Source organism: Salvelinus alpinus, chromosome 5, assembly GCF_045679555.1.
Source record: "Salvelinus alpinus chromosome 5, SLU_Salpinus.1, whole genome shotgun sequence".
Lineage (NCBI taxonomy): Eukaryota > Metazoa > Chordata > Actinopteri > Salmoniformes > Salmonidae > Salvelinus > Salvelinus alpinus.
The window spans coordinates 67,877,210-67,892,237 of NC_092090.1; the positions used below are offsets into that span (position 1 = coordinate 67,877,210).

General features: G+C 40.6%; 1 protein-coding gene across 3 annotated transcripts; it reads right to left on the reverse strand.

Annotated features, from left to right (window-relative positions):
* On the reverse strand, positions 1 to 13,876 carry LOC139576585 (E3 ubiquitin-protein ligase CHFR-like). Of its 3 annotated transcripts, none has more exons than XM_071402839.1 (18): positions 13,722 to 13,876; positions 13,103 to 13,244; positions 11,968 to 12,067; positions 11,122 to 11,231; positions 10,505 to 10,564; positions 10,168 to 10,383; positions 9,658 to 9,798; positions 9,389 to 9,575; positions 8,990 to 9,144; positions 8,578 to 8,740; positions 8,304 to 8,446; positions 7,910 to 8,011; positions 7,728 to 7,811; positions 6,584 to 6,654; positions 5,789 to 5,876; positions 5,376 to 5,483; positions 5,184 to 5,256; positions 1 to 3,878 (listed from the first exon to the last, which is right to left on the reverse strand). In XM_071402839.1, exons 2-18 carry the CDS (start codon positions 13,206 to 13,208, stop codon positions 3,836 to 3,838), a joined length of 1,950 nt encoding a protein of 649 aa, XP_071258940.1. In that variant the 5' UTR covers positions 13,209 to 13,244; positions 13,722 to 13,876; the 3' UTR covers positions 1 to 3,835. The 3 variants fall into 3 exon arrangements, with proteins under 3 accessions (XP_071258940.1, XP_071258938.1, XP_071258939.1); XM_071402837.1 differs by having other exon boundaries at positions 9,658 to 9,834; XM_071402838.1 differs by having other exon boundaries at positions 9,658 to 9,834; positions 13,744 to 13,869.
* Between the last annotated feature and the right edge of the window lie 1,152 nt (positions 13,877 to 15,028).

Below are 15,028 nucleotides of genomic sequence, written 5' to 3' on the forward strand. Positions count from 1 at the left end.
TAAAACAAATCTATTTTTTTTAATGACACAGAATACACAAGATATTGGATCAAAGTGAATAACCTCTTCATTTCTTGCAAAGTAATTTTTTTTCACTTTAAATTGCATCAGAATGTAATGAGTTGCATACCCCCAAACCTCCCCCCAAAATGCTGTACCCTACTTCACTACTAACAACTTATTTTTCTATATATAAAGGGCACATTAAGAAAATAGTATATCAGGCCATTCTTGCTAGCCTAAAAGGTCTGCAGACACTGGGCCAATTTGACTTTCATATGATTGGTCACTCATTTACAAAAGATAAATGGTAAGAGACAAGTGAGTACTGTGTAAATGCAACACTTGGAATTCTAACTTGGTGAGGGTGTTTTCACTGCCAGACAAGAATGCCACAAACGGCAATGTAGTATTTCCTCAAAACAGGAAATTTGCACCAATTTAGGTTTAACTGACGAGGTCTGACCAAACATTTACATTTAAGTCATTTAGCTGACGCTCTTATCCAGAGCGACTTACAAATTGGAAAGTCCATACATATTCATCCTGGTCCCCCCGTGGGGAATGAACCCACAACCCTGGCGTTGCAAGCGCCATGCTCTACCAACTGAGCCACACGGGACAAACCATGGCATTTGTTCCTCCGTTTCTCCAAAACAATAAACACAGCACAAAAATAAAAAAAAACCTCTGATAAACAAAGTTTGTTATAAGATCGATACATAATGCTCCAAGGTTACACTTCAATACGGCAACATATGTTGAAAAACATGTCCTCATCGTATGAACTAGAATACAAAGCAGAATACTGTCAAGTTTAACATATTAATTCCTGAAAACGTTGGGGGGGGGGGGTCTGCATAATTGGGCTTGCAAAACAATACAGAATAGTAATCCTTCCTAACAAGTATGATACACCCAGTATGATCAAGTTGTTGGCTTAAATCAACATGTTTAGCCAACACCACTAACCTAACATAATGCAAAAAAGGAGGAACAATTATAACCCCCCCAAACCCTCTAGTCTAGCAAACCATTGTGCATTCTAACAAAAAAAAACTGCATTGGCCGTTACTACTAGTTCAGAGCTGAGAAAGCTTCTAATACACTACTTAAAAAAAAAAGTTTAAATAAGAAAATCTGCTTTACGTTGATTATCCCCAGCAAAGCATATAACTGAACACCCCTGCCTTTCCCAGCCTCAGATAAAACAACATTTCAACACATAACCCTCATTATCCCCGCCTGAAGAACTGAAATCCTATACAACTAACTATCCCATGGATTTTCACTCAGCCCTATTATGCTTAGCTTGTACATGGCTTTTTGCCCTTGTTGGGAAATCCAAAGAAACCCAGCAGAAATCCCCTTTTCTCAAAACTAAGTATAACCTCCCTTTTTCCAATAAACACAAATTGCATTGTCTTTCCAGTTAGTCTTATTAACATGTGGAAGCTGTCTGAATTCAAAATGGTGCCACTGAATATCTTTGTCATCCATTCAGTGGCAAGAAAACGTATGTGAACCCTTTGGAATTACCTGGATTTCTGCATAAATTGGTTATCAAATTTGATCTGATCTTCTTCTAAGTCACAACAATAGACAAACAGTGTGCTTAAACTAATAAACACACAAATTGTATTTGTCTTGTCTATATTGAATACATCATTTAAACATTTACAGTGTAGGCTGGAAAAAGTATGTGAATCCCAAGGCTAATGACTTCTCCAAAATCTAATTGGAGTCCGCTAACCTGGAGTCCAATCAATGACACGAGATTGGAGATGTTGGTTGGCACTGCCTTGCCCTATTAAAACACTCACAATTTGTTATTCACAAGAAGAATTGCCTGATGTGAACCATGCCTCGAACAAAAGACATCTCAGAAGACCTAAGAATTGTTGACTTGCATAAAGCTGGAAAGGGTTACAAATGTATCTCTAAAAGCCTTGATGTTCATCAGTCCACAGTAAGACAAATTATCTATAAAATGGAGAAAGTTCAGCACTGTTGCTACTCTCCCTAGGAGTGGCCATCCTGCAAAGATGATTGAGCATTTTGCGCTGTGCTCTTGCAATGAGGTTAAGAAGAATCCTAGTGTCAGCTAAAGACTTACAGAAATATCTGGAACATGCGAACTCCTCTGTTGACGAGTCTACGATACGTAAAACACTAAACAAGAATAGTGTTCATGGGAGGACACCACGGAAGAAGCCACTGCTGTCCAAAAAAACAAAAAAAACATTGCTGCACGTCTGAAGTTTGCCAAAGTGCACTTGGATGTTCCACAGCGCTACTGGCAAAATATTCTGTGGACAGATGAAACTAAAGTTGAGTTGTTTGGAACACACAACACGATGTGAGGAGAAAGGCACAGCACACCAACATCAAAACCTCATACCCACTGTAAAGTATGGTGGAGGGAGCATCATGGTTTGGGGTTGCTTTGCTGCCTCAAGGCCTGGACAGCTTGCTATCATTGAGGAAAAAAATGTATTCCCAAGTTCATCAAGACATTTTGCTGGAGAATATTAGGCTATTGGGTGATGCAACAGAACGACCCAAAACACAGAAGTAAATTAACAACAATGGCTTCAAAAGAAGAAAATACACCTTCTGGAGTGGCCCAGTCAGAGTCCTAACCTCAACCCGATTGAGATGCTGTGGCATGACCTCAAGAGAGCAGTTCACACCAGACATCCCAAGAATATTGCTGAACAGAAACAGTTTAGCAAAGAGGAATGGTCCAAAATTCCTCCTGAGCGTTGTGTAGGTTTGATCCGCAACTACAGAAAACGTTTGAGGTTATTGCTGCCAAATCCAAGGGTTCACATACTTTTCCCACCCTGCACTGTGAATGTTTACACGGTGTGTTCAATAAAGACAATGTAGAATTGCTTTTGTGTGTTAGTTTAAGCAGACTGCGTTTGTCTATTGTTGTGACCTAGATGAAGATCAGATCAAATTTTATGACCAATTTATGCAGAAATCCAGGTATTTACAAGGGTTCACATACTTTCTCTTGTGTGTGTGAGATATAAAAACCACAAGAAGCCTCAATGTCTATATATGCATAGAAGTCTTTAGACAACATAGCTGTGATTCTCCCTAGTAGGTTTGGGGGAAGGTTTCAACATATGAATACTATTTAGAACACCATTTGCTGCTGTATTTTCACAAAGGTAGGAAGCTCTAGATTCTAATTAAAATACAGAATTCTCCAAGATATCTAAAGCACTACACCACAAGTTGAGAGAGAAACTAAATCAATTCATCCTTTTTTTTGGTGCCAACTATTCAGGCACACGGAAATAGAAAGTGTCAACAGCTTACTAATATCAATATATGCCTTCTAAGCTACTGTCACAAAAGATGCCACTTCATCCTGTGTGTAACAGTACACGTATTGCCAACTGTTCTCAGTGTATTTAAAAAAAAAATGTATCCCTCAAACTAGTCATATGATCATGTACCCAAAAGGTCATGATACTGCAATGAAGGGTGATGATCATATTCCCCATAAGATATTAGTCCATAGTATTATCACTCACCCCTACTATGCCTATAAGACTGGGCTAATCATTACCTAGCCAGTCTTATCAAAAGAGTTTGATTGTAATTTCTGCATATAATCAAATACAAAGTCTATAGAGTCTGTGAGAGAACTACAAGTTACTACTAAGAGAGAGACACTTTTCCTCAGGGCAAAGAGCTGCTTAATAAGGGAGGGAGGAAAAAAAGGACCACTTTGTATAGAGACAGAGAGTAATACAGGAGATCCTTGGAAGTCAGTCTTTGCTCCAGTGATTGGAGAGGAAGTCACCCACAAGGATCTTCAGCTCTTGAAACGCGTCTGCTCACATATGTGGTTGAATTTCCTGCAACGAGGTGAAAAGGAAACAATACAAATGTGTCACATCATGAACCAGAGCTGCTGTGAAGAAGTGATTGCAGCCTTCCTCTACTAGCAGGTGTTATTGGCCAAGCTGATACAACAGTGCCCTCTGCTGGTAGAATACATGTACAGCCACATTGAAGCCTCTAACAGAGACCACACAACTATACACACAGGATCAGTGAAAAGTTTAGACACACCTACTCATTCCAAGGTTTTTCTTACATTTTTACTATTTTCTACATTGTAGAATAATAGTGAAGACATCAGAACTATGAAATAACATACGGAAAAATGTAGTAACCCCCCCAAAAAGTGTTAAATCAAAATATATTTGAGATTTGAGATTCTTCAAAGTAGCCACCCTTTGCCTTGAAAGCTTTGCACACTCATGGCATTCTCTCAACCAGTTTCACGAGGAATGCTTTTCCAACAGTCTTGAAGGAGTTCCCACATTTGCGGAGCACTTGTTGGCTGCTTTTCCTTCACTCCGCGGTCCAACTCATCCCAAACCATCTCAATTGGGTTGAGTTAGGGTGATTGTGGAGGCCAGGTCATCTGAGGATGCACTCCATTTATTTGGGGTGAAAGGCTGGTAACTCTAACGAACTTATCCTCTGCAGCAGAGGTGACTCTGGATCTTCCTTTCCTGTGGTGGTCCTCATGAGAGCCAGTTTCATAGCGCTTGAAGGTTTTTGCGACTGCACTTGAAGAAACTTTCAAAGTTCTTGAAATTTTCCGGATTGACTGACCTTCATGTCTTAAAATAATGGACTGTCATTCCTCTTTGCTTATTTGAGCTGTTCCTGCCATAATATGGACTTGGTCTTTTACGAAATAAGGCTTCTGTATACCACCCTTACCTTGTCACAACACAACTGATTGGCTCAAAACGCATCAAGGAAAGAAATTTCACAAATTAACAAAGCACACCTGTTCATTTAAAGGCATTCCAGGTGACTACCTCATGAGCTAGTTGAGAGAATGCCAAGCGTGTGCAAAGCTGTCATGAAGGCAAAGGGTACTAGTTTGAAGAATCTCAAATATAAAATATATTTTGATTTGTTTAAAACTTTTGGTTACTACATGATTCCATAAGTGTTATTTCATAGTTTTGATGTCTTCACTATTATTCTATAATGTAGAAAATAGTAAAAAAATATATAATTTAAAAGTAGGTGTGTCCAAACTATTGACTGGTACTGTGTGTGTGTGTGTGTGTGTGTATGCATATTTAAGCTTGGACTGTGGAGACCTATTCAGAAGATAATGGCCACATGTAACTTACGTGGCGTGGTGTGCCTTTACTTGAGTCCGGCAGTTGCGTCCCCAATAACAGTCAGGCCGAGACGTCACAGCAGCTGTGGGAAAGAATATCAAACAAATAAAGCTTCATTCATAATTTGGATATGCTAGTTCATTACCATCTCGCAGTCTACAGCCGTTAGAGGCTGTGTTGTTGTGGGCAGTGCTCTCTCACCTGGGAGCTCCGAGCCAGGGATGTTCTGTCTGTATTTGTAGGCCAGCTCCTTGAAGGCACGCAGGCCACAGCAGAAACACATTATGGCGTTACTGTTGATGCGATAATCTGGGGTAGATAAATTGGAGAGCGAGAGTTACTAGTGTGTTCCAAAGGGAGGTGGAAGGATGCTCTGCACTGTCAGTAGGACTTAGAACCATGTTCAAGATGGGAAGCTTAATGGTGGCGTTCCAGCTTATCGTTTTTGCAGTTGTGTTGATGATCATATCTCATAACATCTGCAGATGTGCCTCAGAAACACTTTACTATGATGTAGTAATTTTCTGAGATGTGCAGTGCAACTGCAAAAAAGACAACCTGGAACGCTTCCAATCTCAAGTTATGTGAGGTGAAGAGGATAGTGTCAGACTGACCAGAGAGATAGAAGGTTCCCTGTTGCAGGCCCCGAAGACCCTCCTGTAGCATGTCCCTCCACGACATCCCTCTGGCTGCCAAGTAATTCTGTAAGCACAAGACTTGAGGCTGTAATTGCTGCCAAACGTGCTTCAACAAAGTACTGAGTAATGGGTCCGAATAGTTATTTATGGAAATATCACATTTACATAAATATTTTATAAAATTAGGATTTTATTTTATATTTGTCATTATGGGCCATTGTGTGTAGATTGAAAAAAAAATGCACTGTATTAGACTTTAGTGATCTCCATAGTAGAGAAGTTATAAACAAATGCAAATGAAATACATTCACTTAAATTGAGTTATGTAACAAGGAGCCGGTTTCCCAGACACAGATTAAGACTAGTCCTGGACAACAAAATTGTATTTTTAATGTAACTAGGCAAGTCGGTTAAGAACTAATTCTTTACAATGACGGTCTACACCGTCCAAACCCGAACGACGCTGGGTCAATTGTGTGCCGCCCTATGGGGCTCCCAATCACGGCCGGTTGTGATACAGCCTGGATTCAAACCAGGGTGTCTGTAGTAACTCCTATCACTGAGATGCAGTGCCTTAGACCACTGCGCCACTCAGGAGCCCTAAAAAACAACTGAAAAGCATGTTCAATGGAGAATCGTCATTGAAATAGTGTTTTACTCCAGGACCGAGATTAATCTGGGTCTGGGAAACCACCCCAAATAGTGCAGATACTGTTTCTGGGTGTCCAGACAGACCAATGGTTAGAGCCAAGGAGTATAAAAAGGAAGTACCTGGAGGATCTCTGATTCATAGTTATTGCTGTTCAGAACACCATCCAGACATTTGTCTGTAAGGTTGAGTTCTGTGGAAGAAGACATGGATATTATATTTCTCATACTGGTAAACATGCTACTGCAACAAATGATGGATAAGACATAGGGACAATATAGGTAATCTACCTCTGTAAATTTCCATTTGCAACCACTATTGTCAAACTTTCCACAATGATAGTGTTACCTCGAAAATCACCCAAAAGGCCTGGTTAACTAAGCATCAAATAAAATGTTATTGGTCACATACACACGGTTAGCAGCTGTTAATGCGAGTGCTGCGAAATGCTTGTGCTTCTAGTTCTGACCGTGCAGTAATATCTAACAAGTAATCTAACAATTTCACAACAACAACCTTATACACAAGTGTAAAGGAATGAATACGAATATATACATGGATGAGCGATGGCCGTGCGGCATAGGCAAGGAGCAGTAGATGGCATAGAGTACAGAATATACATATGAGATGAGTAATGTAGGGTATGTAAACATTATATAAAGTGGCATTATTTAAAGTGACTAGTGATACATTTATTACATCCAATTTCTTATTATGAAAGTGGCTAGAGATTTGAGTCAGTATGTTGGCAGCAGCCACTCAATGTTAGTGATGGCTGTTTAACAGCCCAGTGTGAAGTTTGTACCGGTTATTTTCTAAGGTCAATTAAACAAATCTCCACAAACTTATTTGCGATCAAGTACTACAACTTAGTTTGGGATTTTGGCAATGAACTTGTGGATGAAAATGTTATGTATTTGCATCCGGTATGAAGGAAGTTAGAGGTAGTTTTGTGAGCCAATGCTAACTAGCTAAGCGCAAAGACTGGAATTCTTCAGGTACAGCTAGTATGCCCGGAGACTTCCAGTCTTGGCGTTAAGCTAGCGCTAGTTAGCGTTGGCTAACAAAACTACCTCTAACTTCCTTCATACTGGACGCAGAGACATACAAATTGTATCCATGAAAATCCCAAACTATCCCTTTAACCTTAAATTACCATTTTGTTCAACCTTGTATTCTTTATTTACCTTTGAAAAATATCAGGGACAAACTTTGAACCAGTGCTTAGTAAATCTAGCCCTTAGGAGTACTAGAGCAGAGACAAACCATTGAAACGTGCTAGGCAGCCTTGACAGCCGATCCTCTGGCAGCCCCAGTACATGTGGCAGAAGGGCCGTTGGCACGCCACACCTGCCCAACACAAAGAACCACACCCATCAGCACATTCAGCCAAGGCAACCGTGCCGTTGGTCCATTAACATTGACTGACAGGCCTGTGGGCCACTCACATTGCTGAGCGGAGAGTTCGGCGCGGCGGTCTGGCATGGGCTGCAGGCAGCAGGTGCAGATGACATGGCTGCCCTGAGGAGAACATGTGTACTCCCGAGAAGCTGCAGGAGGACAGGACACAGAGGGAAACATCTCAGTGGGGACACATACGTATATCGTCTGGGTCAAGGCCCTGAAGGGTGCACACTGTACTGTTGATGGTCAGATGCGCTACAAGCATTCTAACACATTTCTGTGTTCAGGCGAGTGCAACAATTTGATCTGTAAGTGCACTCCATTGTGTTGTCATAACTCACTAAATCAACCAACACAACGTAGAACGATTACATATCAGATATAAAAGCACTATATAAAAAGGTCATCCATTATTGTGATGATCAACAGTTCAGTAACCTGTAGTGGGGAAGTCAGAGCGTGTTGATGATGTTGATGGAGTTGGTGGGGCTGGTCCTAGAGGAGCTGGCCCTATAGCCCACATTACTTGGCTAACCTCCTTCCTGTAGCCTGGACACTGTCTGCACATCACAAAGGGCTGGCTGTGGACACACAACAACAAGGAGAAAAGTTTTCAGTGGAAGAAAAACAACGCAGTCACACACGGTCACATACTGTAAACACAAGACCACAAACACTCTCATGCATACACACAGCTACTCTTTTGTCTGACCTGATATCGGAGGTGTCGCTGTCATTGTCAGAGAGCTCAAAGAGATAATCAGAGCTGCCCTCTTCATCAGAGAAGGAACGCTCAATCTTTGGCTGCAGCATGTCCCGAGTTATCTTGTTGTGGCTGTCCATGCTCTTCAGGTCCTCCTCACTGCGACACTTCTCTGTGGACACACAGGGTCAATAGCGCAATGCTTAATCCACACACAAAAAGAGATGGTACAAACAAAAGGCCCACATATTTTTTTATAGGCTAGCCCTGTACAGATATTCGGGACATGGCACAAAAGACAAGGAGAAACACATAAGACAAGATGCACAAATGCCGTGTTTAACAGGGGGAAGAGCTGGGGACTATCCCCAGTAGTGTTAATGGGGGTACAAGGGTAGAGTAGGGCAGATTGGATACAAACCTGGGTTTTGGATAAGGTAGGCCTCCACCAGGTTGTTGAGGATGTGGTTCTTGCGGATCCTCTCTACGGGGCAGCGACAGGTGGGGCAGAGAGACGAGCGCTCCATCCAGCCAGAGTAACACGCAGCACAGAAGGTGTGCATACAGGGCTGCAGGCTAGTTGGGAGACGCACAGGGAGATGATAACATGAACAATGAAACAAGCAGTGGAAGCAGCTTTCTGTCTTTCATAATGGAATTACACAATTTTGTGTTTTGTTTATATGACTATATATTATATTTATTGAAACAGTTATTTTCATCTGTTGCGAGGAGCCACAAGCAATGAAAAAGTGGAGTGGGCCTATTTTCTAATGTAGTAGTAGTAGTAGTAGTAGTAGTAGTTAGAGTCTTGCTGTACCTGACACAGTCATGAAGTAGGTCCTGACAGATGATACAGGTGAGGGACTCCTCCATTTTGTCAGTCGTGGCTCCTTCCACAGTCACGGCAGCTTTTCCCAATAGATCCATAAGAGTTCCCTTAGCTGGGCCCGGGCCCACCACCTCAATACTGGAAGTATGTGGCAGTCCAAAATCATAGTTCTTATCTAGGGAAGGAAAAGGGGAAAAACTGTTACAATCAAGCGTCACCAACCAAGTATCAAGACCCCACAAGGTAATGACACTGACCAGCACCGTCAGTTTTCCTCCTCTTTCTCTCTGGCTCCATGTCACCCTCTTCCTTATCCAGCATTGTGACTCTGCTCTGTGCTTCAGTCTGTCGCACATCTGTTGAGCAGTGGAGGTTAGAGTTGGGCTCCTCAGCCTTGCCTACAGAGGATGCAGCACATTTAGGACCCTCGGAACCTGAGAGACAAAGAATTATCAAAAGCCCATGATATTGGTGCACATTCAGTTACCTGTGCCTATCCTTGAATATGAGGAGTAGTAGTGGCCATATAAGTCTGATTAAATCGGATAAAGTCTATCATATTATCAGTTGTCCAGAGCCGTCCTTGAATTTGGGGATTTTGAAAGAGGTAAAGGACAATTCAAGGGAGACATGCTATATCGGTTCAAAAATTTGAGGGGGAGGGCGGCAGAGTTCACAATTAACCAAAATATAGATTTACTCCCCAGTCCCTGCTTCCACTTAATGAGGACCATATAGAGCAAGCACAGGCCAGATGGAAAGCCTACCTGAGGCAGAGGAGTGCAGGAGGGAGGCTGCAGAGGAACATGCTGTGGAGGGTGAGAACGTGTGGAGGAGGTGGGAGGAGGAGGTGGAGGGCTGGGGCTCCTCTAAGGCCTGCTGTTCCCATGGAGGTCCAATCAGGAATGGCTCCACAGACACTGCTGCTGGAACAGGGCAGGGTTGGGCTTTCTGCTGCATATCTGAGCATTTGGTGGCGTCGCCTGACAGGATGAGATAAGGTGGTAAGCAACAAACAAGCTAATGAGCCTACAAATATTTTTCATGAAAAAGATGCAGAGGTCGCAGTCAAACATCACATTGATTTGGGTATTAACTACTTACCAATTGAGTCTTGTGAGAATGTCCTCTCTGGTTTTATGGACTGATATATGTAGGCAATATCTGTACGAGCAAAAGATTGCACACCATACTTGTACTTTACTCAGTTGTCGAGGCAAACTTTCGTGAACAATTAATTAAATATCCCAAAAAAGGGAACATATTACTCTTATTTTGATCGGTCAAGAATGAGTTTAGCTGGCCTACTTGTCCAACTCAGTTCACACACATTATGTAAGTTAATTGTGTATGTATTATATAACCAAGGTGTCAGCAGCGGAAGGTACACAAGAAAACAAGTAGCCTAAAAGACATTTATGCACTATGAACTACCGATTTATATACACTTTCTGAAGAAACTAAGAAAAACGTTATATTCTTTATACAGCCTACCACACGCCAACGTTTTTTTAACGTACAAAACACTCACAATAATGAGGTAGGCCTATATTAAGCTAGCAACCGTGCACTGTGCTCCCTGTTTGTTTAACTAATTAATTGAAGTTCTATTATCTTAAGGAGATATAACCGATGTAAAACAGAGAAACCAACATTATGGTTTAGCAACAAAGAGACCAGAGTGAAACACCCCAATCAATATAGGGGGGGAAAAAACATACTTAGCTCTGGCTGGTTTTTCCTGTACACAAAGTAGATGACGTCTCCATCCTGCAGCATATGAATCTGCTTTTTCACCAGCTTTGACATGTTAATCACTGTACCATTGGTGCTAGAGGGGTGAGAGAGAAAAAACAACACTGGTCAGTCATTTCTGTAGTGGATTTATCAGCAGCCTTGGAAGAAATCCCAGACTAGGGATGCAGTTATTATTATAGCAGCAATGAACAGGGCATTGACTAAATAGTAGCTTCTCTTCATGGGATGTATAGGGATGGAATTGTATCCCACACTATTGAATTCCATCTTTCCATTGCAGAGGTTTCCACAATATTCAGAAGCAATACAGAGTTCCCACTGTGCTCAATGATGCATAGCATAATGCAGTGGGTGTGTGTGCGGACACTAGAGTGATGTGTGTAGAGAATACCTTGCTGACTCAGAGCATGGTAAAACACAACCTCTAATTACCGGTTAGTGTCATTTGCCTCATTACCTCCAAGCTGGTTGCTTTACACTGACAATTAGACTACACTGATGTGCAGGCCTAGATCTGTTCAATCTACCATTAAATACACTGATCAGTCACAACAAACAGGACAATCTGCATGACATATTTTTCTCATATAATAAAACCTAACATAAACACAGGTTAAAATCTATTTAGCCTGATTAGGCTAACAGGTAAAATGCTTCACATTACCATGTTATCGCATTGTTAAACATACATAATTGATCAGATGAGCCTTGAAAATGGGCCTACATTGAGCCTATAAGCTATACAGGACTTAAGAGGGGAAAAAACAACACCACAAAAAATATATTGACAAGAGACCCCCCCCTCATACCTCATGTCCTCTAGCCACACCAACCCTGATCTCTCATCCTGGACTATCTTACAGTGATCCCCTGAGACCAGTTTGCTAGCAGGAAAGGAAAGATCACAGCCTGGTGAAAGAAAATGGTTAATAGAAATGCACAGAAAAATCACAACATGGTCTAAGATGACTATTTTAAGCATGATTTGAATAAGCTAGATGTTCTCGTATGGTAGGCTACTTGTCGATTAAGGCAGCCCCCCACACATCTCCTATTCAGAGGGGTTGGGTTAAATGCGGAAGACACATTTCAGTGGAAGGCATTCAGTTGTACAACTGACTAGGTATCCCCCTTTCCCTTATGGAGCTGTTGTGCTATATCGTGTGTAAAAAGCATTACTTTGTTTACAGTAACGTGACGTAAACAAGGCCAATTAGGACTTATTCATGATCCATTTTAAAATACCAGGAAAACATGTCTTTAGGCAATGGGCAGTTGATATTTTCACGAGGCGGCTCAGAATTACTAGACTGAGATTGTACGATTATGATGATTTATTGTTGATATATTTATACCCTTCTTTTATACCATATTGTGGATGCTGCATAGCATACTAGCTCATTAAACTCAGACCACTTGTATTGGAAAGCAGACTCCTGGAATTCAATATAATAGAGACTAAACCTTTCCTTGAGCAAAATCCATACAAAGAAAACATACTATTCTGCACACATGTTCTCAATAGACACCTTTGATATCATCAGAGGGGGTGTCTAAGTTTAGTGACCTTGGGCATTGTGCCTTGAATTAACTGGTTTTATTAAAGAGCCCAGACACTGCCTGGCTCTCATGTCTATGACATGGTGTCTTTTGTCACAAACATCAAGACATTTATAAACCAGATCCTCAAAACAAGCAACATACATTATATTTGGTTTTTTTTTTAAGTGTCATGCCTTATAGAATATATATCTTACACATTACTATTATTGTGGGAGCAATAATCATTCATATTTAGAACAGGTATTTTAGTAACTCATTAAATATTTACATAATTTATAGATAACAGTTAGTGTCCTACCACAGAACTTTCTATATATTTCAGAAATTAGCCAACAATATGGTCAAGTGACTTAATGTCACTGTGTGTAATAGTAATTGTACCTTTTCTTCGCCCGACAGTGCATTCCCTGTTGACAAGCAATACTTCTGATTCAGTGTCCACTTTTACTAACTTCCCCCATGGTTGACTTCTTCCATGAATATCCATGTCCAAAGCTGATACGTTCCAGTTTTCTAGCTAGAACTTTAGATCAAATAATGAACATTAGAAATGCAAACACACTTCTTAGATCGGTGGCAGCAAATATGTCATCTAAGAAGCGAACCCTATTCTAGTTGAGAAATGTGGAGCACTTGCTAGCTAAGTAGCTAACATTCGCTACTTAGCTAACTAGCTTAGCTTAGAAGGATATACAATGAATTAACCACTCTGTTTGGAACAAGAAACATAAAGAATGTTACTGTACCTAGCTTGCTAAGCTAACTACAGTAGCTAATGTAGCTAAAACGTTTGATTAGCAAGGTATTTAATCCTTGAAGCTAGTCAATCAAACATCAAAACAAGTTAACGGTGGACATGCAACGACAATAAACTTCGTGTTCAAAATAAACATTGCTAAAGCTGGCTGCTAACACTAGCTGGCTACTAGTAGCTAGCTAGCTAACAACTTTCAAACCTCTTAACAGGTGCTAGAAACTAGAAATAATACGATTTAGCTACCTTGAAAATAGATTTACTATACCCTCAAAAGCGCGATTCTTTTAGCTTGAAGATGTTTTGTCCCTTCATTTTCCATCTTGGCACGCACACTAGTTTACTTCCTGGCAACCGAACGTATTTACAAGCATCAGCTGATGGAGGAGGGGCGGAGAAAGTAGTCTGAAAAAATAGCTGTTAAAACAAGATTAATATCCCATAACTCTTTGCAAAAATGCTTTAATTTGTTTATTTTCTAACGCTTCTGCGTGGAATTATACTGTAAGGCCAATGTCAAAACTCTGCATATACAACCAGGGGTTCATTGGGAATTTGGAAATAGGGAGGTCTATTTTGGGTGGGGTTAGGGATAGGTTTGTGGTTGAGGCAGCTGCTAGGGTTGCACTAGGATGTTGACATGCAGCCAGTGGTGGAAAACGTACCCAATTGTCATACTTGAGTAAAAGTAAAGATACCTTAATAGAAAATGACCCAGGAAAAAGTGAAAGTCACACAGTAAAATACTACTTGAGTAAAAGTCTAAAGGTATTTGGTTTTAAATATACTTAATAAGTATCAAAAGTAAATGTAATTGCTAAAATATACTTAAGTAACAAAAGCAAAAGTAAAAGTATAAATCATTTCAAATTCCTTTTATTAAGCAAACCAGAGTGCATTACTTTATTATATATATATTTTTTTAAGGATAGTCAGCGGGACAGTCAGACGTGTGTTTAGTGAGTCCGTCAGATCAGAGGCAGTAGGAATGACCAGGAATGTTCAAATCAAATTTTATTCGTCACATACTCGTGATTAGCAGATGTTATTGCGGGTGAAGCGAATTGCTTGTCCTTCTAGCTCCGACAGTGCAGTAATATCTAACAAGTCACATCTAACAAATTACACAACATACAATATACCCAATACACACAAATCTAAGTAGGAATGAATTAAAACTATAAACATATGGACGAGCAATGTCAGAGCAGAACGGACTAAGATACAGTATAGAAAACAGTATATACACATGAGATGAGTAATGCCAGATATGTAAACATTAAGTGACTAAGATACCGTAGAATAGTATAGAATACAGTATATACATATGAGATGAGTAATGCCAGATATGTAAACATTATTAAAGTGACTAGTGTTCCATTCCTTAAAGTGGCCAGTGATTCCTAGTCTATGCCTATAGGCAGCAGCCTCTAATGTGCTAGTGATGGCTGTTTAACAGTCTGACGGCCTTGAGATAGAAGCAGTTTTTCAGTCTCTCGTTCCCAACTTTGATGCACCTGTACTGACCTCACCTTCTGGATGATAGCGGGGTG

Excerpts from the sequence above, each read along its gene's own strand:
- LOC139576585 (XM_071402837.1), bottom strand. The coding sequence starts at position 13,208 with ATGGATATTCATGGAAGAAGTCAACCATGGGGGAAGTTAGTAAAAGTG. Across the intron at positions 11,232-11,967 it reads GTGTGGCTAGAGGACATGAG|CACCAATGGTACAGTGATTA; the intron begins GTATGAGGGGGG and ends TCACCCCTCTAG. Across the intron at positions 5,257-5,375 it reads CCCTGGCTCGGAGCTCCCAG|CTGCTGTGACGTCTCGGCCT; the intron begins GTGAGAGAGCAC and ends TCTTTCCCACAG.